Genomic DNA, 23,895 nt, shown 5'->3' on the forward strand with positions numbered 1-23,895 from the left:
TGGGATCTCTTTTTGACCTCGCTAAAATAGAAACATTAGGAACAACCCCTCATGACAAATACAAAACTAGTGAGATGAACTGAACTCCACACAATGATGGCTGCAAAACAGCTCGGCTCCGCCACCCACCCCGCCCAAAATAACGATAAAGAGCGGCTGCCATGATTGGTTGCGGAATGGCCACAACGGAGCTACGAAATGGTGCTGCTCTCATGCTAACCCCAGCTTCGGTCTGAAACATCCAGAAACACTGTAGACTACCAATTCGATCAGTTCCGGTAGCGCCCCAATGTAACCCGGTAGAGAAGAACTAGCCCTCCCCTCTTTGACTGATGGTTCTTGTTGCCTGTCCTTTCTGTTGTCATTTAACAGAACTATTTAGCCTGCTGAAAGGGGTTGTGTTTCGACCGCTGGTTGGTGGAGACATTTTGACTATATTCTGGACCTGCGTTGTCGCGTAATGCGTCATATGACGCGCCGCGTTAGCGCATCCGGAAGTCATCCGGGGCGCGCAGCGCGTAACGTAAGCATAACAAGTCATGTGACTTGTTAATAAAACTTTTCATTGGTTCATTTTACTTTTCTTATTCTAATGATGAAAGCCTTGGTCATATCACCTAAAAATTACGCTTTTAATTACTTCCGAACATTATTTTCTCTTAAATATATGTTATAATGTTCCAGGCTAATGTACTTTCCCGGAAATTTTACAACTGTCCTGCAAGTAAAATATATTCTTTTTTCGAGAAAAAGAGCGTTTCTTCGTCCCATGACGGAGCCGTTGAGCAAAAGAGGGTCGACCTGCTGTCTTAGTCGCCGATACGCCTGAATATGAGATTCTTATCGATCACTTTATGTTGCAGGAATAGAAAACACAACAGCCCTTGACCATTTATCTTTACTGCGTTCCTTCGTATTATACCTTTTACCCTTCATGTAATTGGTCTGCTTTATTTCACTTGCCTTTTAATGATTCTAAAACAGTGACTATTATTAAAAACTTTACCAATGTATACACTACTACCATGTTTTCTTTTAAAAACCTTTATTGTGAACATTTCATTATACAAATACGAGCCTATAACCACGTGGGCCTGCCACGGAGCAAACTGTAATCGTATATGATGAATAGACATTTACACTGTAGAGGAACGGAACGGGCGGGCCATTAGGTTGCAAAAACTAAGGTGTCTAACAGTTACGGAATCGGTGGACGTACATTTTATAATTAAAATACGACAGGGCCAGTTACAATAAAATTATCTAGATATACATTTGCGGGCAAGTACCATGGGTGACGTTAATTCGAATTTTCAACAGTACAGTAATCAATAACACATCAGAACTTAATATCAATAGGGATGTCGAAATATTCAATCAATTCTCGTCCCCGCCCGCCATGTGCTTCAAAACTGCATACGTATCTCGTGATTTCAAGGTTCTGCAACCAGTACACAACAAGGAGTTACGAGTCCCATTTATTCCGGCGCCATTTTGGGCGAGGACGAGCAGGTCCAGGATATAGTCAAAATGTCTCTACCAACCATCGACTATGATGATGTTCATATGCTGTATTTATTAGAGTAACACTCATCTGCCCACATGAAATTAATTTACCACAATCTAAACATGTCATTTTAATCTTTCCAAAGTTCTTCTAAATATTTGGGACCGTTTCCCTTGCCTCTGAAGCTCTCAGTGCCACTTCTTTGATGAATGTACTAGCAGGTCAGGGGTTCTCCTCCAAATCTCTCTTTTATGCAGCACTATAATTAATTGGTGCCACCTCTCCATATGACGATGCATGGTATAGTTACCACAACTATATTTTTTTTCGGTTCCTCTGGAGAGTTCATCGTGGCAGATGAAGCGTGTAACATACCGGGCATTTACCTTTTTTTGCATGTACAGGAAAGGAAAAAAAAATCGAGCGTCCGAGTTCTAAGGTGTCCCAGGGCCATTTTAGTGGACCAGGCCCAAATCCAAAGAACAGCCATCTCACAGGCTAATGGGGCGACCCACGCCGAGTTTCAGCATTGTAGGATGACCACACAAGTACAGCAACTTGCTAGACATCACCTCGGTGCCATCCGGATCTCGGCGCCCCACTGCAGATGAAGTGCCTCTCAACTATGAAACCACCACGGTGACATCCGGATCTTGGCGCGTTGTGCTGCCTTCGGCCTATTCGCACATCGGTCCGCTACTGACGCCATCTCACAGGCTAATGGGGTGACCCACGCCGAGTTTCAGCATTGTAGGATGACCACACCAACTTGCTAGACATCACCTCGGTGCCATCCGAATCTTGGCATCTCAACGCCTAGTGGTATCTTCCATACAGAAAATATTGTTACGCTGCCTTTGACCCCATTCGCACATCAGTCCGCAACTTAGACATCACCTCGATGCCATCCGGATCTTGGCATCTCAGCGCCTTGTGGTGTCAGTCAGAAAATATTGTTGCGCTGCCTTTGGCCCCATTCGCACATCAGTCCGCTACTGACACCATCTCACAGGCCAATAGGGCGCCCCACGCCGACTTTTACCATTGTACGATGGCCACACCAGTGGCACAACTTGCTAGACATCACCTCGGTGCCATCCGAATCTTGGCATCTCAACGCCTAGTGGTATCTTCCATACAGAAAATCTTGTTACGCTACCTTTGGCCCCATTCGCACATCGGTCCGCAACTTAGACATCACCTCGGTGCCATCCGGATCTTGGCATCTAAGCGCCTTGTGGTGTATTCTCTTCAGAAAATATTGTTGAGCTGCCTTTGGCCCCATTCGCACATCCGTCCGCAACTTACACATCACCTCGGTGCCATCCGGATCTTGGCATCTCAGCGCCTTGTGGTGTCTTCTACTCCGAAAATATAGTAGAAAATATTGTTGCGCTGCCTTTGGCCCCATTCACACATCAGTCCGCTACTGACACCATCTCACAGGCCAACAGGGCGCCCCACGCCGACTTTTACCATTGTACGATGGCCACACCAGTGCCACAACTTGCTAGACACCACCTCGGTGCCATCCGGATCTTGGCATCTCAGCGCCTTGTGGTGTCTTCAAATCAGAAAATATTGTTGCGCTGCCTTTGGCCCCATTCGCACATCGGTCCGCTACTGACGCCATCTCACAGGCCAACGGGGCGCCCCACGCCGACTTTCAGCATTGTAGGATGGCCACACCAGTGCGGCAACTTACTAGACACCACCTCGGTGCCATCCGGATCTTGGCGCGTTGTGCTGCCTTCGACCTATTCGCACATCGGTCCGCTACTGACGCAAACTCACAGGCCAACGGGGCGCCCCACGCCGACTTTCAGCATTGTAGGATGGCCACACCAGTGCGGCAACTTACTAGACACCACCTCGGTGCCATCCGGATCTTGGCGCGTTGTGCTGCCTTCGGCCTATTCGCACATCGGTCCGCTACTGACGCAAACTCACAGGCCAACGGGGCGCCCCACGCCGACTTTCAGCATTGTTGGATGGCCACACCAGTGCGGCAACTTACTAGACACCACCTCGGTGCCATCCGGATCTTGGCGCGTTGTGCTGCCTTCGGCCTATTCGCACATCGGTCCGCTACTGACGCAAACTCACAGGCCAACGGGGCGCCCCACGCCGACTTTCAGCATTGTTGGATAGCCACACCAGTGCGGCAACTTACTAGACACCACCTCGGTGCCATCCGGATCTTGGCGCGTTGTGCTGCCTTCGGCCTATTCGCACATCGGTCCGCTACTGACGCAAACTCACAGGCCAACGGGGCGCCCCACGCCGACTTTCAGCATTGTAGGATGGCCACACCAGTGCTGCAACTTGCTGGACACCACCTCGGTGCCATCCGGATCTTGGCGCGTTGTGTTGCCTTCGGCCTATTCGCACATCGGTCCGCTACTGACGCCGCCTCACGTGCCAACGTATTTTCTCCTAATTTTACACCCTATGCCGCATAACAGGTCATGTGACTTGTTTATAAAACTTTTCATTGGTTCATTTTACTTTTGGTTTCCTAATGATGGAAGGCTTGATCATGTGACCTAAAAACAACACTTTTCATAGGATGAAAACTTTTTTTTTTCCCCAAACGATGAAAGCCCCACCTTGTTTCTGGATGTTTCAGACTGAAGCTGGCGTCAGCAGGAAAGCACCACCATCTCGTAGCTCAGTCGTGGTCATTCCGCGAGCAATCATGGCAGCCGCTCCCCACCAGAAGCCTGCAGGAGTCGGAGCCCCCAAAACTTTTGATGAATTCTCAAGGCGGAGGGGACGCTTTCGAGAATGAGGTCCAAGACCTAGCAGACAAGCGTCCGATTTCCAAGGTGTCCCAGGGCCATTTCAGTGGACCAGGCCCAAAAAGGAAACAGCCTGCCGCCATTTTGAGAGTCCTGTGACAGCCGCCTATCGCTGCACCGCAAGAGTGGGCGCAACTCAGCTGAATTGCGGCTTTTGACACAGTGGACCAAAAACGGACGGAATGGCAACTGAAACGGTAAAGGGGCGCCCCACTACAACAGACGAGACTCCACCTGGAGAGGCCCGTTCACGCCGCCTCCCCCGGGGCGCTCCACGCCGTTATTCGGAGCAGCATTGTAGGATACCAAAACCAGTGCGGCAACTTACTGGACATCACCTTGGTGCCATCGTTCTGCTGCCTTGGAACTATTCGCGCAACAGTTTGCTACTGATGACCCACCCCCCGCGACGCCCCATGCCGTTATTTGCTGGGTGGCAACTTACTAGACATCACTTTCGTGTCATCTAGATTTCGGCGCGTTCTGCTGCCTTGGAACTATTCGCACAACAGTTTGCTACTGATGACCCACCCCCCGCGACGCCCCACGCCGGAAATCTGGACGTTGTGCTGCGTTGGGACTATTCGCACAGCCGACCGCTACTTCGTTGTTTTTCCCTAAAAATGTTTATATGTTATTACTATTTTTGTTTTCTTGTATATATTTATAAATTATTAAAGTTTTATAATCTTACTACTTTGTCGGAGTGCTATATATTTTTAATGTGACACATAATTGTAAAAACTTTGATGTACAAACAGTCATCCCTGGAATCTTCCGCTTCAGGCTCGGTCCCCTCCCCAATCACAATACAGGATGGTTTTCAGATAATAGCAACGCTTCTGCTGTGACGGATCTCATCGAGTGTGGGCCTTGATCTACTATAACTCCTTTGAAGAGGGGTGATTCTTTACAGCTGTGGCCATAAACTACATCTGCAGGGCTAGCTGATACCCTAGGACCAGCCTGGACAATCGGACACAGAGGAAAAGGAGTGTCAGAGGGTGCGGTAGTGAATAGGGCGAAAGGGAGGTGTCGGGCGGGCACAGGGTGTGATTCTCAGGGAACAGCAGCGCAGATGGGGGAGGTTTATTACCCATGCATAAGACAGAGAGCGGGGGTGACCACTGCCTGGGGGAGATGTTTGCGAGGGTGGGGAGCCATGCTAAGGATCGACAGCGTGCACAGAGTGGGTCTGGTCAAGGCATCTAAAATGGCTGCCGTGCACGACAAAAGTGTGGCATTTGAAAAAAGACAAGATGGCGCAGACAATGTTTTTCAACACTTCCTGATTTCCTTCGAATCGAACGTTAACAGACGTTGGGGCATATTACCAAAGTTAAGCGATATTTATCCCTAACGATGCTTAGCAACGATTTTTTTACCGTCAGAAATTATCGCAGATAAACCTTGCTATTATCAAGGTTTATCGGAAATACGATAAAAAACGACCGCAATGCATTAATATCGCTGAAAACTCAGCGATATTCATGCATTACCGAGCTAATGCTCTTAGCCATGTTATCCACCTCCCATTGGATAACATGGCTAAGAACTGCTCAGGGCAGGTGGTAGCTTTTAGAGATATTCGCCCTTATCTCGAATATTTCCAAAAGTTGATAATAGGAGATAGCGATGTTAGCGACTGTTTCCAGTCGCTAACATCTTGGCATGCCCACTTTGCATGTCATTAGTGATAAATATCACTCACATGCAAAGTGGGGCCCAAGATGGTCGCTATCTTCTACTAGCCGTCGCTAACTGGTGTTAGCAACAGCTAGGTAATACACATATAATTTTATCTCCGCGAAGCGGAGCGCTGTTACAGATATATATCTTGTTTCTGAACGTTAATTTCTCAAAATGCACTGAAGCACATATATTGAGACCTAGCAAAGGCACATCGGGCTACCAGTCCCTACAATTTTGCCAAGTTTCATGCAAATCCATTCAGCTGTTCGATCCTACCGAGAGACAAGATGGCGGCCGCTACGGACTGTTTGGAATGTTTACAGACACCGGAGAGCCAATCAGCTTCGCTTCGCAAAGCTCTGTAACGCGAAAAGTACGCGAAGCGGTGCGCTGTTACAGATATATACCTTTTTTTGAACGTTAATTTCTCAAAATCCACTGGAGCACATATATTGAGATCTAGCAAAGGCACATCGGGCTACCAGTCCCTACAATTTTGCCAAGTTTCGTGCAAATCCATTCAGCTGTTCGATTATTATTATTTTTTTTTTTTTTTGCCCCGCGGGGCCCTTTTAAAACCTCCACATCAAACCTAGGGGGTGAGCGACAATGTACTATGCCCCCTTATGGTCATTTGCCCCTTCGCTTTGGCCTCCTCTTGTCTCTCGATCCTACCGAGAGACAAGATGGCGGCCGCTACGGACTGTTTGGAATGTTGACAGACGCCGGAGAACCAATCAGCTTCGCTTCACAAAGCTCCGTTGCGCGAAAAGTCCGCGAACCAGAGCGCTGCCCGGTCCGCTGTTACAGATATATATCTTTTTTTAAACGTTAATTTCTCAAAATCCACTGGAGCACATATATTGAGACCTACAAAAGGCACATCGGGCTACCAGTCCCTACAATTTTGCCAAGTTTCGTGCAAATCCATTCAGCCGTTCGGGCTAAAAGTGAGGCCAACCGCCCTATGGAAATTAACATGGGAAAAACGCGTTTTGGGACCCCCCTTTTTTCTCGGCCCCCCCTTGACGAACCCCCCCCAAATTTTCAAGGGCTGCTCAGAAACAAAATGTGCCATTTTCCTGAAAATTTCAGCCAATTCCGTCCACAAACGCCAAAGTTATTAGACATAGAATTTTCAAAAAACCCATAGAGAAAAAATCCTAACTATATATACCTACTGGCGACCGCCAGTAGGTAATATGTGTATGTATATATATATATATATATATATATATATATATATATATATATATATATATATATATATATATATATATATATATATATATATATGTGTGTGTGTGTGTGTGTGTATAAATGTAGATATAACATCCTGTTTGACTTCTAACCGCCTGCATTGTTATTCGGCGGTTGGAAGTCAAACCAAGGATGTCGGTTGGAGGCTTTCCAAGGACATGCAAATGAGGCCCTTCGTTTGAATTGCACATCTTTCATCAACACCATTGTAACGTTTTCCTTTTGTGTCTAGACTCATGTATCTGTTTCGTATTTTATATGTAATCCACATACTTTGCAGTCCTTATGTAATGTAACTGGTTCTACTGTATAGTGCTCTAACACCTTCGGGTAAAGTACGTACCATATAAAAAAGCATAAATAAATAATACATTTAGTCATGCTGGACTCTTGATTCTCCAAAGATAGAGACAGGGACAAGTCCTGGATTATTCCAGGATGTGTTGAAAGGTGGGTACTCAGACTGTTTTACACTAGTAATTGCAGTTATCTCAGTGTCCAGCCAGAGTTATGTCTACTGGGAAGTGAGGCATGCCAGGTAGGCCTGGGTACAGAGTGCTTCTTACTTTGTTCAACGAAATACTTTATTTTAAAAAATTTCTAGCAAGCTATGTGGGAATAATATTTTTTTTACTAAATGCCCTAACCTTTCTTTTAACGGAAATCCCTAACCAACTGTCTCCAGTGACTTCCTGGTCCACCGCGGGCTTGCCCGATTGAGCGGAGGAAGTCACTGTAAGCATCCGTACTTCCGCCCACATGCCGACATCCGGAGTGGGGGGGTAGCAGTCTAGTTCACCGTATCTTCTGTATAAAGGCAGATGACGGCCTGGGATTGCAGCGGGTGCACTGCTGGCGCACCAAAGGCAAACCCATCTGCGCCCATCCGCGGCCGGATCGCGACCCGTGCCAGCCCCCCTTCCCGTTTCACACCAGACAACACTCGCAGTAAAGTATACTCCTAGGATGATCTTTTATCAATGCAACCAGCAGACAAGTCTAAGTCCTGTATCACACATTACCAGCTTAATGGAGGTAAAAAACGTAGTGTGTACAACTTGTCTCTTTGCTCCTAATCCCCACCGAAGAAAAGCAGTTTTCTACCGCCAACTGCTAAAAAGAAGGTAAGAGCTAAAGCCCTTAATTGCACCCTCTCTAATGCAAGAACAGTAGTAAAAAGTGTTATGAAATTAAAGATTTTGTAGTGCAACATAATACAGATATTTTGTTAGGTCCTGAATTAACCATAGCTACCTCTCCTGGATATGTAACCATCACCCAGGACCACAGTGACCGTAGAGGTGGTGGAATTGCCATTATTTTTAGAAACTTCTTCACCGCTACTTGCACACCGCTTCCGCATGATCGGAATGCGAAGCACTTGCTTTTAAAATAAAACTTTGCACAAAAATACTTTTGACGGAATACTTCTGTATTGGCCTCCTATTATAAAGGATTACTTCCTGGAAATGTTAGGCTCCTATCTAGAAACATGATTTGATAGCACAAATTTCACTATTCTTGGTGATTTCAATTATCACCTGGAAAACTCTGGTGACTTAGAGTTGAATAGATTAATAGATAATATGGCTACATTCGGGCTCAGTCAAATACTTAACACTGTTTTATACAAGGTTGGACATACCCTAGACAGGAGTTTTACAGATCATCCATCCCTCCAGTTCCAGCGGGCTTTTACCGTTACTATGGTCCAACCACCACGCCATACTATTTAACCTCCCCTTCCACCAAAGTAGCCAGTTCCATTGACTTTCTCCCAATGTCCAGCATAACACAGCCATGGCACAAATATACCCTGCCAGCATAGTGAGCTCCCTATCTTCCTCTGATCCCACTCAGACTCTGATATGATGGCAGCTAACTACCACGCGTGTCTAACTAAGGCCATAAAAAACCCAGCCCCAGCTACCATCTCAACCAGCCAACGCCAAAGTCCCTCCAAACCTCGGTATTCTCCCAGTCTTAAAGAACAAAAAAATGGTTTGCGGTAAGCTGAAACAGAAGAAGAGCTTGAATTATAATGTAGAGGACAAAATTAGATATAAGCAAGCTCTGAAAACTTATAAATCAATGATTTTTGCAAATAAATATCCCTCTATTTCAGAAAAAGTTTAATCAGTAAAAAACTCGACTAAGGAATTGTTTAAAACAGTCAAAACCTTGTCAGATACAGCAAAACATAGGCTGGTCAATGCCAGTCAAGACTTTTGCAATGATCTAGCAAACATCTTTAAATCTAAAGTACTAATTTTTCCTCTTATCCCAAGAGCAAGTCAAGATTCTCTTGTTGAGCACTAAGTTACATGACCCATGCCCACCCAAAATGCTACATCTTGCAACAGAGACTATTTCTGCACACCTTACACTCATTTTTAATGAAATTGTTTGCACAGGCATTTTCCCTAAACCATGCAGAAAATCAGCAAAAAAGGCTGATCTTCCAGCATCAGATCCCACGAACTATCGCCTCATATCACGGCTGCCCCTGCCAGCCAAAATATTAGATAAAGCTTTCAATCAGCCACTATCTGCTTTCATAAAGGAAAACAACTTGTTAAATGATTAATAATATGGATTTTGGGGCCAACACAGCTCCGAATCAGCTCTCATAGTCTCCGCAGAGAGCATCAGATGCATCATCGACAAAGGAGATAACGCCGCCTTGATACTTTTAGATCTCTCTGCAGTGTTCGATACTGTAAATCACGCATTTGGACTATCCGCTTGCATGAACTAGGTATCAGAGATAAAGCCCTCTCCTTACTAACAACCTTTTTGGTGGATAGAAAACAATCCAAGATTCTGAGGAAAAAGTTTACCCTATATCACCTCTAATCTTCAAAAATTGATTATGTCGGCATTAATTCCGTCCAAATTAGACTATTGCAATGGATTATATATAGGTTTACAACAATTTTTTTTATCCAATCTTCAAACCCTATAAATTGCTACAACCCGTCTTATTTTTAGTCTCCGCAAATTTCATTCAGCATCCATGGTATTGAACCAACTGTATTGACTGCATATGGAGAAAAGGATCGCATTCAAGGCCTGTTGCTTTGCTTTAAGGCACTACTCAATATTGGACCTGTAGCCCTGAGGCAGTGTATCCACTGGTACACACATCCTAGACCTTTACGTTCCTTAGGCTAAAAAAATATTATGGATCCCATAATCTTTGTGACCTGTACCGCTAAACCATGGAATTCTCTTCCCTTTGAATTGAAAATTTTCCAGGCCCTTTTGCATTTCAGGAAATCATGCAAAACGTGGCTTGTCTAACTTTTAGAGGCCATATTGTACCTAGCCCACCTCGCTGGCCTCACATACGCATGGCAGCGGCAAGACATCTTCGGGTATACGAGCGCTATACAAAACTCTTTAACATAGCATAACACTTAGATCAAACACCCAGGGCAAGTAGGCCTTAGCTCCATCTAAGGCTGACATAGGGCCCTAAAGATGGTTATAACATTCTTCACTAGGCGCAAAATTCAAAAGAATATTGACCCTATGACAAATGGGAAATTATTTGGAGTGTCCTCAACTGTCTTTGCAGGTCTTCGGGGTACTACGGGGTTTATTTCACCAGCTCAGTGAGACAGTGATGCCAGAAAGTGGCATCCAATGTGTTACATTTGATGTGATATTTCTCCCCTACTTTTTTTTTTGAATTTTTTTTATTGACATGAAGGCAGCTTAAACAGTTATCGTGTCACATTTCAATATATTTTTCCTTTCGATAAGTTGACTGTCTTGCATCACGTATCTTGTATCAGAAATATCAAAACAATAATATTATACATCCCTCTTGTTACGAGTGCGCCCATTCGTGTTTGTTTATATCAATATATCTGCACATCACCAATTACTGTCTTATTTACATTGCCCTATATGCCCCTCTATCCATAAGAACCCTCTGAAACAACCCCCCTCCCCAACTTAAGCCATCATATCTCCCCTACTTTTTTGTTGTAGAGGGCTGGGCAACTCACTGGGCTTGCTTCTGTCTGACTGAATTTCCTTAAAAATTAAAATACAGTAAACACCAAACCTACTACACAAACCAAAATCAAAGGTGTACTTTAGAGTGCTTAAGATCAGGGTGGTAAAGTCTTGGGTGCATTGAAGAGGATGGGGAATAGCTACAGCTGGGAGAGGTGTGGTGCAGTGGACAGAGCGTCTGGCTCGGGAGCAAGGGATCACAGTTCGATACCCGGCGGCACCTCAGCTCAGCATCATGTGACTCTGGACAATAGCTCACTTAATCTTCCTGACGGACGCCAGGGGATGGGACCCATATGGCCTGCATCCCCTAGCCGTATTAGGCCCCGGGCTGTATTTATTTTAAGGGGGGGGGGGCCGTATGGCCCCCTTTTTGAATCTTATTAGGCCCTGGGAACGCCATCCTCTCGGACTGTATATATATTAAAAGCAGGGGGACACGCAGACCACCTCCAAGAGCCCATTATGGCCCTGGGGACCCCATCCACTGAGCCTGCCTTTATTATAGGTAGGTGTTTTGGTACCCACATGTTTCCCTGCCCGTTTCAGGGCGGGCTGGGTAAGCACTGTGTCCCAGGGGTGGGCTTCCGGAGACACAGTTGGGGGGTGGGGTCCTTGGGGCCATTAAATGCTCAGGGATGGGGCCGTGCACCTCCCCTTAAAATATAGTGTGGGCACAAGGGAGGGAGTCCACTAGCCAAATGCGGCTCAGGGAGGGGGCCCGCTGCCTCCCTCACCTTATTAAAACCATTGGGCCCTCTTCTAAAAAACAAAATTGGGCCCTGCAGGATGGGGTCCCTGAGTCCGAATACGGCTCGGTAAGGGGGGGCTGCACACCCCCCTCCCCTTAATTAAAGAATGCGGCCCCAGGCTGCCATTTTGTGTTTTTGTTGTGTATTTGTGAGAAAAAAGCGGGTCCCAAAGCACAAAATCTCCATGCATTTTCCTTAGACTTCTTTAAGACGGGCTACTGCAAAAACTGCTGAACGGAATTACACCGAATTTGGAAGGAAGATAGATCTTGGTCCGCAGAGTGTGCTTTTTGTGATTTGTGGTAGATTCGTTTAGCAGTATTTAAGAAACTAAGGGTAAAAAATAATTGTATATCTGGACCGTTGGGTCCGTGAGAGGTTTGAGAGACTCTTGTGAGAGCGCCAATTTACAATAAGAAATAGGAGGGAGCCCCCTCTCAAAGCCTTCTTGGATCCAGGAAACATGGAAAAATGTTGCTGGCAGCCATTATAGGAATCTCGGACGTAGTGCCCTGTCCTGAAGAAAAAAGGGTAACTTTATCCCCTGAGGGACCGTAGGGGCAAAAAGAAAAAACAGCAAAAAATACTGCAATCCGGCAGAACGCCCATGGGAGTGGAAAACAAAATGTGGGCCGGGCTTAACAAGGCTCAGGGATGGGGCTCTGTGGCCCTCCTCCACTTTAACTTTAGTAATGGCCTAAGAGATCGGGTTGCCAGGGGCAAACCAGGCTTGGGGGGTCCCAAGGGTATAATAAGGGTAGTGGAGGGTATGCCACGAGGCCCTTTTACCCCTTAATTTTTTTTTATAAAATGGCCGTGGGGGATGGAGTCCCCAGGGACTAATAAAGGCTTGGTGAAGGGGGCCATGAGATGACGGACCCTCTCTTTAATTAAAAAAAATGTCCCTGGGGATGGGATCCTTAGGGCTTATTTTTCTCAGGAAGGGGAGCTACCCTCCCCTTCATAAAACATAAGCTTCTGATCATAAAGGGCCCGAATTCACAAAGGTAAAAGTAAATCAAAGTTCTAAGTTTAGACCTAATTTCTAACTTTACTAATTTTCGGTGTTAACAAAGGTTAGTTACTAGTAGTATCTTTACGACTCCAGAGTTTCTGGACTCAGGCAGAGTTTTCGCACTCAGGGCAGAGATTCCGCCCTGATTGTGGAAACTCCGCCCTGAGTATGGAAACTCCGCAGTCATAAAGATACTACTCGTAACTTACTTTTGTGAAAAACGAAAAGTAGTAAAGTTAGACTTAGACCTTTGGTCTAACTTTACCTTTCTGAATCAAGCCGAAAGTATCTACTAAGATCAGTGTACACTCTATGCAGCATTTGTCAAAATAGACACTATTTGCTTAAATACCCACGGTCTGAAAGTACTAGATTATGCTTTCTGCAACCTTCATTCTGTAGTCTAGATAGCTGATCTTCTGAAGCAAAACAAGCCCTTGTCCATTAGTTAGTACCTGGTGCACACAGTCGTCTATGTTATGTAGATTGTCATGCTGGGATGATTCTGTCTAATAACTCAAGGCTGCTTACCATACCTAGGGGCTCATTAAGATATCAGGTGGATTGCCACCGCCCGTATGGCAGTGGCGATCCGCCCTGCAAAAAATCACCGCCCGCAAAAGTATTCCCCCCGCCACATTACCATAGCAGGGTGGACCTGGTGGACGGGAAGACCGTCCGCCGGTAGGCAATCTGCCCGATTGCCTACCGGGCGGAAAAGCAGTTTATATGGTGGCGGTGTCTGGTAGACATTGCCATCCATATTAGAATGCAGGCGGGGTATTGCCTTTCCGTGGAAGCAACGCTGCCACGGAAAGGCTGGCGGTTTTCACCATTGGGGGCCCGTAGTGGCCTCCCAGGGATTCTGGGGGGTGGGGGGTGCACATAGGGGATACCTATGGTACCCCCTGCAGTTCTATGCACAACATGGCAGGCGCGACATGCCATCTTGGCATTGCAGCGGGCGGTGCTGAGAGCACCGCCCGCCGCAATGTCAAGAATGCAGGATGTGCCCGCCAGTGTGGCGGGCACATCCTAATCTCACCAACGGGACCCCCGCAAAAATGGCGGGCAGTCCCTTTCCACGAAAGGATGGCGGGCGGACAAGTCCACCCACCATCCTAATGACCCCCTTAGTATCTACTATGTAAAATCTTTGCCATTTTGGAAACCTTTTCTGCAGAATGAAATAACTTGTGTGGAATATACTGGACACAAGTTGTCAACTGTCACCTGCACACAGAGTTACTATTCAATACAAAGATTTATAACGTGTTCAATACCGCTACACACCTATGATGCTTTAGAAGCACATGTGTTTTGTAAATACGTCCACCCATTTCCCAGACACAGGCTGTACAGAATTTGGCAGAAAAGTAACATGGTAGCTCCCCGCTACTAAGAAAAATTTTAAACAAACAAACACACTTATTGGATGGCGTCACTAGTGATACCATGAATGATGTCATAGAACATGGTATGAGTGATGTAATATGTGAGGTCATAAGCAGTGAGTGCATGTCTGGGGCGGAAGTTATAGATAGCTCTGCTAATCTGTGAATTTTTGGTTCTTTTAGTTCAAAATTTTAATGTTTTCACTGACATATTTACCTAATTAAAATGTTATGTTAACCTTTGGTTTTTTTCAGTAAATTTCTAAAGTCTCTTTTTTTTAACCAAAAACCGATCTTTTTATCATACATAACTATCAAGTTACTTAAACATTAGGTTTTGTCAGTGAATATATATATATATATATATATGTATGAATATATGAGGGAACGTAATGTATAGTTAAAAGATGTTCATTTAATATTCAAGAGACAATATTCTGGTAGTACTAATAGCAGGGGCATCGAGGAGAAAAATACAACGCCCTTAAGGGCTGTGTAGGAGCAGGGCCGGACTGACTACCAGGCAGTTTGGAATGCTGCCGAGCTGGGGGCTGATTTCACTGCAGTGGGGGCTGATTTCGTTCATGGAAACCTGCGTGCGCTTCGAAATAATTAAAGCAAAACTAATTTTGTTTAGTACACGCAGGTCTCCATGAACAAAATCAGCCCTCAGCTCAGCAGCATTCTAAACTGTCCGCTCTGGCCCTGTGTAGGAGGACAGCGGGGAAGGTGATCTCAATACCTATGCTGTCACATCAGTTCAAGCCACCTTTTAGGGTTACACCTATAGATGGGGACTCCAGGTAGAGGTAAGTTACCCCCTCTGGTACACCTCAGTACAAGCTGCAGTCCTGTCACATTAGGCAGCTGGGATTTACAAGAAAGGTTCAATGACCACCTTCTCCAGCTGGACTGCAGGTAAAAAAGGCCTGTACCCTACAGATATATAAATTGCTCAATTGTTGGTTGTAGAATTGTTCGGGGACAAGGGCTGTTGCCAACGACCCAGGCTAAAAGAGTGCCATGTTTGGTGAACCCCATTTCCAACAGAATCAAGTCCTCCGGTGAGCAGCTCACGTTCCCAAAGGCATTGCAACTTGGACCAGGATCAATCAATCAATCAATCAGACAATGTGTAAAGTGCGCTACTTACCCGTGAGGGTCTCAAGTAGCTGAGGGGTGGGGAATGCTGTTACTGCTCGAAGAGCCAGATCTTGAGGAGTCTTCTGAAGGCGAGTAGGTCTTGGGTCTGCTGTATGTGGGTGGGGAGGGTGTTCCAGGTCTTTGCGGCGAGGAAGGAGAAGGACCTGCCACCGGATGTCGCTCGATGGATGCGGGGGACGGCGGCGAGGGCGAGGCTGGCGGAGCGGAGCTGGCGGGTGGGGGTGTAGAAGCTGAGTCTACTGATCAGGTAGGCCGGTTCGGTGTTGTGGAGTGCTTTGTGTGCGTGGATGAGGAGCTTCAATGTTATCCTCTTGTTGACGGGGAGCCAGTGTAGGTTTCTCAGGTGGGGGGTGATGTGGCTGCGGCGAGTGATGTTGAGGATCAGTCGGGTGGAGGCATTTTGGATGTGTTGGATAGTACAACTGCAGCACAGACCCATTACAGAGAGCGTTTACAGGAAGGGAGAATTAAAACAGATTTTGTGCATTAGTGATGTGATCTTAAATCCTGGGAGATTGTGTTCAGGAGGCAACTCCGAAGACAGAATTATTGAGCTGAGCACATGTCCTGTGTGCAAGTAGGGCAACCTTTAAAACAAGAAACTAGTGCATGTGAGTGCATCTTGAGCAATAGACAAGACGAGGTCCCGATAGACGGGATCATCTTTGCGGAGTTGATGGGGGCTCATGGTTCATGACCAGGTCCTCGAGTACAGGGATTAGACTTCTAGAGCCCTGTTGATGTCCAGACCTTGAAGACGTGTCCAGTTTCTGCTCATAACCTATCCTCTTTCCCCCACTGCAGTGAGTGTGAACGCCACCCCGAATGGGCTGCAATGCTTTGCCTGCAATGAGACGGGCAAAAACGAATGCAACGCGACCAGGATCACCAGGGTGAACTGCACCGGACAGATGGACCGCTGTTTGGACATTGTGGGTGAGTACCAGGGCAGTACTTGGAGATCACTCTAGAACCGGTGGGCCTTCGAACCATACCACCCCATTCACAGATCCTGAAGTGGCAGGGCACTGCTTTCTGGTGGTACTGCACTGCAATGTCACACTTTTAGTGACATGTGCATTGGCCATCAGACAAAAAGTTGTGATCACTAAAAACCACCATGAAACTGCTGCTGTGTGGCTTTATACAAACCCCACAGACAGGACTATGTACACATATTATTAACTGCAGTGTGTCCCACCTCAGGCCATGGTACATTTAAAGGGCTGGGCCATGTGCACACATTACTGACCACAATTTGTTCCGCCTAAATACATCCAATGCATCACAGCCCAGGCAATAGAAACAATTATTTCCAATCTCAGTTGGTGGTACATATCAAAATGGCTTGGCCATATACACACATTACTGAATGCATCCTACAAAGAATGGCAGGTTCATAGACACACATTACTAAATGCTTGGTCTCCTCATAGCTGGGCCTTAATCAAAGATTACTGAATGCACTTTCTCCACAATGGCCTGGCCATTACATTACCAACTGTACAAAGAACAGGTAATAGACACACATTGCAAAATGCACTGTCCCCACAGTGCCTAGCCGTAGACATTACTGAATGCATTGTACCCACAATGGTTGGGCCCCATTACTGAATGCATTTGCTAACAATTACTGGGCCAGATACATAAATTACTGGGTTTATTGAACCCAAAATAGCTGCACCATAAACACATATCACTGGATGCCTTGCGATCACAATGACTAGACCACAGACACAATCACAGATTACTGAATGCATTTCTCAAAATGGCCTGCCACAGCCTCACATCACTGGATGCCAATGCAATCCAACAAGCTGTATTTGACGTCCAAGTCAGAAAAGCATGATGCATACAGTACAAACGCCACAAAACACAATACGTATGCACGTTTTAAAACCATGATTTGATGCTTCAGGTCTTAGGACGGATTGGTAAAAGAGATAAAACAATTTAAAACACTATGAGATACTTAGACATTACTGGATGCATTTTACTTGTGATGGACAAACCACAGACATACATTATTGAATACATTGTTCCCACAATGGTTTTCCAATAGACACACATTACTGAATACTTTTTAACCTTAATGGCTGGGCTATATATACACTTTATTGAATGCATTGTCCCCACAATGCCCGTCCGTAGACACTTATTACTGCATGCATTAGACCCATAATTACTGGGATACAGACACATTACTGAAAACACTGTACCAACAACGGCTGGGCCATATACATATATGGTTGAGTGCATTAAACCCACAGTGGCCGAGCCATAGACACACGCTACAGAATGCATTGTTCCCTGCTGGCTAGGCACAGGCAGACATTTCTGAATGCATTGTCCGCACAATGCTCAGCCGTAGACACTTATTACTGAATGCATTGTCCCCACAATGGCAAGGCCACAGACACACATTGCTGAATGCATTGTCCCCACAATTGCAAGGCCACATATGCACATTACTGAATGCATTGTCCCCACAATGGCTGGGGCACAGAAACACATTGCTGAATGCATTGTCCCCACAATGGCTGGGCCACAGGCGCACATTATTGAATGCACTGTCCCCACAATGGCTGGGCCACAGACACACATTACTGAATGCATTGTACCCACAATGCTCAGCCATTGACACTTATTACTGAATGCACTGTCCCCACAATGGCTGGGGCACAGAAACACATTGCTGAATGCATTGTCCGCACATTGGCTGGGCCATAGACGCACATTACTGAATGCATTGTCCCCACAATGGCAAGGCCACAGACACACATTGCTGAATGCATTGTCCCCACATTGACTGGGCCACAGATGCACATTACTGAATGCATTATCCCCACAATGGCTGGGCCACAGACGCACATTATTGAATGCATTGTCCCCACAATGCTCAGCCGTTGACACTGATTACTGAATGCATTGTCCGCACAATGGCCAGGCCATAAGTGTACCTTGCCCGGGGGATAGACACATATTATAGATTGTATTGGCCCCAGTGACTGGCTTACAGACCAAAATTGCTGAATAAACACAAATTACTTAATGAATTGTGCTCGCAAAGTACAGGCCGTATACACACATTACTGAACTATATATCCTCTCAATTACTGGGCCGGTATTCCTATTACTGAAGGCCTTTTTTCCATGATAGCTGGGCAGTAGACACAGGTTAGTGAATGCATTTTCTCACACTGGCTTGGACACAGAAACCCATTACTGAATGCATTGTCCCCGCAATAGTTGATTAGAGACACACATTATTGCATACATTGTCCCCACAATGGGCAGGTCACAGGCATACATTACTGAATGCATTGGGCCCTCAATGGACGGGCCACAGACATGCATTACTGTATATATTGTCCCCACAATGACTGGGCATTAAACACACATTACTGAATGCATTGACCCACAATGACCGTGCCTGTACACACGTTACTGAATACACTGTCCCCCAATGGCTGGGTTACTGACAGACAATTGGCTCGACACTGGTGGGGATACAGACACACATTATTCAATGCATTGTGCCCCAATGCCTTAACAACAGGCAGCCCCTCAGGCTGATTCAAAGATGGGCATTACCGAATGTATTGTTTCCACAATAGCAGAGACATTGACACACATTACTGAATGATTTGTGCTCACAAAGGACGGGCTCTAGACGCATGCTACTAATACAATATCCCCACAATGGGGGCGGGGGGCCACAGACACACATTACTGAATACATCGTCCTCACAATGGCCGAGCCATAATCACACATTACTGAATACATCATTCCTACAATGCCACTGACGCATTACTGAATACATCGACCCAATAATGGGTCGCCCAAAGACATACATTACTAAATACACCGTCCCCACAATTAAAAGGCTATGGACACATATTACTGAATACATTGTCACCTTAATGCCTGGGACGTAGACACACATTGCTGAATGTCACAGTGGCTGGTCCATGCACACATTACTAAATAAATGATTCCCACAATAGCTGCCCACAGACAAACATTCCTGAAGAATACCTCATCCTCACAGTGGGCGTGTCACCGAATCACATTGCTGAATACACCATTGCCAAGCCATAGACACATATTACTGAATACATTGGGCCCAATACACAAAAGTAATCTGAGACAAAATCCTAACTTTACAATATTTGGTATCCACAAAGGGCGTTTAGGAGTAGTAAAGTTAAGATTCCTAACTTTACAACTTTCGGTATTCACAGAAGGCATTTATGAGTAATAAAGTTAGGATTCCTAACTTTACCTCTCCTAAATGCCCTTTGTGAATATCAAAAGTCGTAAAGTTAGGATTTTGTCTCAGTTTAGCAGTAGTTGTTAGGAATCCTAACTTTACTACTCCTAAATGCCTTTTGTGAAGACTGAAAGTCGTAAAGTTAGTATTTTGTCTCAGATTACTTTTGTAAATCGGGCCCACTGACGTCACGCTGGGTGGGCCACAGATGCAAATTACTGAATACATCATCAACTCAATTAGTGGGCCACAGACACACATACTGAAAACATTGTCCCCACAATACTTGGGTCACAGACACACACAATGGCTGGGTCCCCACAATGGCTGGGTCACAAGCGCACATTATTGAATACATTGTCCCCAAAATGGCCCCACCACAGACATACATTATTGAATGCATTTTCCACACAATGTTTGAGGCATAGACACGCATTATTGAATACATTGTACCCACAATGGCAGGGCCACATACACACATAACTGAATGCATTGTCCCCACAATGTCTGAGCCGTAGACACACATTACTGAAAGCATTGTCTCCACAAAGGCCGGTCCAATGACACACATTACTGAATACATTGTCCCTACAATAGCTGGGACACAGACACACATTACTGAATACATTGTCCCTACAGTAGGGGGGGGCTACAAACATACCTCACTGAATACATTGTCACCACAATGACTGGGTCATAGACACATTATTGAATACATTGTTCCTAAAGTGGCCGCGCCACAGACTCCATTACTGAATACATTGTCCCTACAATGGCCGGGTCACAGACACACATTATTGAATACATTACCACTACAGTGGGGGGCCTCCAAACATAAATCACTGACTACATTGTCCCCACAATGGCTGGGTCATAGACACATTATTGAATACTTTGTCCTCACTGTGGCTGGGCCACAGACGCACATTACTGAATGCAATGTCCCTGAATAACTGAGCCGTAGAAACACAATATTGAATACATTGTCCACACAATGGCTCGGCCACAGGCCACTTTACTGAATACATTTTCCCAACAATGGCCCGGCCACAAAACACATTATTGAATGCATTGTCCCCACAATGGCCTGGACCTCAGACACACATTAATGAATGCATTGTCCCCACAATGGCCGGGCCACAGACACACATTAAGGAATGCATTGTCCCCACAATGGCTGTGCCACATACACACATTAATGAATGCATTGTCCCCATAATGGCTGGGTCGTAGACACATTATTGAATGCATTGTCCCCACAATGGCAAGTCCACAGATGCACATTATTGAATGCATTGTCCCCACAATGGCAAGGTCACAGATGCACATTATTGAATGCATTGCCCCCACAATGGCAAGGCCACAGACGCACATTATTGAATGCATTGTCCCCACAATGGCAAGGCCACAGACACACATTGCTGAATGCATTGTCCCCACAATGGCAGGGCCACAGACGCACATTATTGAATGCATTGTCCCCACAATGGCAAGGCCACAGACGCACATTATTGAATGCATTGTCCCCACAATGGCCGGGCCACAGACGCAAATTATTGAATGTATTGTCCCCACATTGGCAAGGCCACAGACGCACATTATTGAATGCTTTGTCCCCACAGTGGCAAGGCCAAAGCCGCACATTATTGAATGCATTGTCCGCACAATGGTAGGGCCACAGACGCACATTATTAAATGCATTGTCCCCACAATGGCAAGGCCACAGACGCACATTATTGAATGCATTGTCCCCACAATGGCAAGGCCACAGACACACATTATTGAATGCATTGTACCCACAATGTCTGAGTCATAGACATATTATTGAATGCATTGTTCCCACATGGCAAGGCCGCAGACTCACATTATTGAATGCATTGTCCCCACAATGGCCGGGCCACAGATGTACATTATTGAATGCAGTGTCCCCACAATGGCAAGGCTACAGATGCACACTATTGAATGCATTGTACCCACAATGTCTGAGTCATAGACACATTATTGAATGCATTGTCCCCACAATGGCAAGGCCACAGACGCACATTATTGAATGCATTGTACCCACAATGTCTGAGTCATAGACACATTATTGAATGCAATCTCCCCACAATGGCAAGGCACAGGCGCACATTATTGAATGCATTGTCCCCACAATGGCCGGGCCACAGACGCACGTTATTGAATGCACTGTCCCCACAATGGCTGGGCCACAGACGCACAATATTGAATGCATTGTCCCCACAATGGCCGGGCCACAGACACACATTAATGAATGCATTGTACCCACAATGGCCGGGCCACAGACACACATTAATGAATGCATTTTCCCCACATTGGCCGGGCCACAGACGCACATTAATGAATGCATTGTCCCCACAATGGCCCGGACATCAGACACAATTAATGAATGCATTGTCCCCATAATGGCCAGGCTCAGACACACATTAATGAATGCATTGTCCCCACAATGGCTGTGCCACATACACATATTAATGAATGCATTGTCCCCACAATGGCTGTGCTACATACACACATTAATGAATGCATTGTCCCCATAATGGCTGGGTCGTAGACACATTATTGAATGCATTGTCCCCACAATGGCAAGTCCACAGATGCACATTATTGAATGCATTGTCCCCACAATGGCAAGGTCACAGACGCACATTATTGAATGCATTGTCCCCACTATGGCAAGGCCACAGACGCACATTATTGAATGCATTGTCCCCACAATGGCAAGGCCACAGACACACATTGCTGAATGCATTGTCCCCACAATGGCAGGGCCACAGACGCACATTATTGAATGCATTGTCCCCACAATGGCAAGGCCACAGACGCACATTATTGAATGCATTGTCCCCACAATGGCCGGGCCACAGACGCAGATTATTGAATGTATTGTCCCCACATTGGCAAGGCCACAGACGCACATTATTGAATGCTTTGTCCCCACAGTGGCAAGGCCAAAGCCGCACATTATTGAATGCATTGTCCGCACAATGGCAGGGCCACAGACGCACATTATTGAATGCATTGTCCCCACAATGGCAAGGCCACAGACGCACATTATTGAATGCATTGTCCCCACAATGGCAAGGCCACAGACACACATTATTGAATGCATTGTACCCACAATGTCTGAGTCATAGACATATTATTGAATGCATTGTTCCCACATGGCAAGGCCGCAGACTCACATTATTGAATGCATTGTCCCCACAATGGCCGGGCCACAGATGTACATTATTGAATGCACTGTCCCCACAATGGCAAGGCCACAGATGCACACTATTGAATGCATTGTACCCACAATGTCTGAGTCATAGACACATTATTGAATGCATTGTCCCCACAATGGCAAGGCCACAGACGCACATTATTGAATGCATTGTACCCACAATGTCGGAGTCATAGACACATTATTGAATGCATTCTCCCCACGATGGCAAGGCACAGACGCACATTATTGAATGCATTGTCCTCACAATGGCCGGGCCACAGACGCACGTTATTGAATGCATTGTCCCCACAATGGCCGGGCCACAGACGCACATTATTGAATGCACTAACCCACAATGGAAAGGCCACAGACGCACATTATTGAATGCACTGTCCCCACAATGGCAAGGCCACAGACGCACATTATTGAATGCATTGTCCCCACAATGACTGGGCCACAGACGAACATTATTTAATGCATTGTCCCCATAATGGCTGGGCCACAGACGCACATTATTGAATGCATTGTCCCCACAATGGCACGGCCACAGACGCACATTATTGAATGCATTGTCCCCAAATGGCTGGGCCACAGACGCACATTATTAAATACATTGTCCCCGCAATGGCAAGGCCACAGACGTACATTATTGAATGCACTGTCCCCACAACGGCAGGGCCACAGATGCACATTATTGAATGCATTGTCCTCACAATGGCAAGGCCACAGACGCACATTATTTTATACATTGTCCCCAAAATGGCAAGGCCACAGATGCACATTA

At 45.9% G+C, this 23,895-nt stretch overlaps 1 protein-coding gene across 1 annotated transcript in view; it reads left to right on the plus strand.

The window, feature by feature from the left end:
* The window catches only part of LOC144767733 (urokinase plasminogen activator surface receptor-like), a 129,696-nt gene that overhangs the window by 100,050 nt on the left and 5,751 nt on the right, over positions 1-23,895 (plus strand). The window contains exon 6 of the mRNA XM_078651119.1: positions 16,416-16,547. Coding sequence (XP_078507245.1) covers positions 16,416-16,547 — 132 coding nt within the window. The remainder of the gene's footprint in view (positions 1-16,415; positions 16,548-23,895) is intronic.

Source organism: Lissotriton helveticus, chromosome 7 (assembly GCF_964261635.1).
Source record: "Lissotriton helveticus chromosome 7, aLisHel1.1, whole genome shotgun sequence".
Lineage (NCBI taxonomy): Eukaryota > Metazoa > Chordata > Amphibia > Caudata > Salamandridae > Lissotriton > Lissotriton helveticus.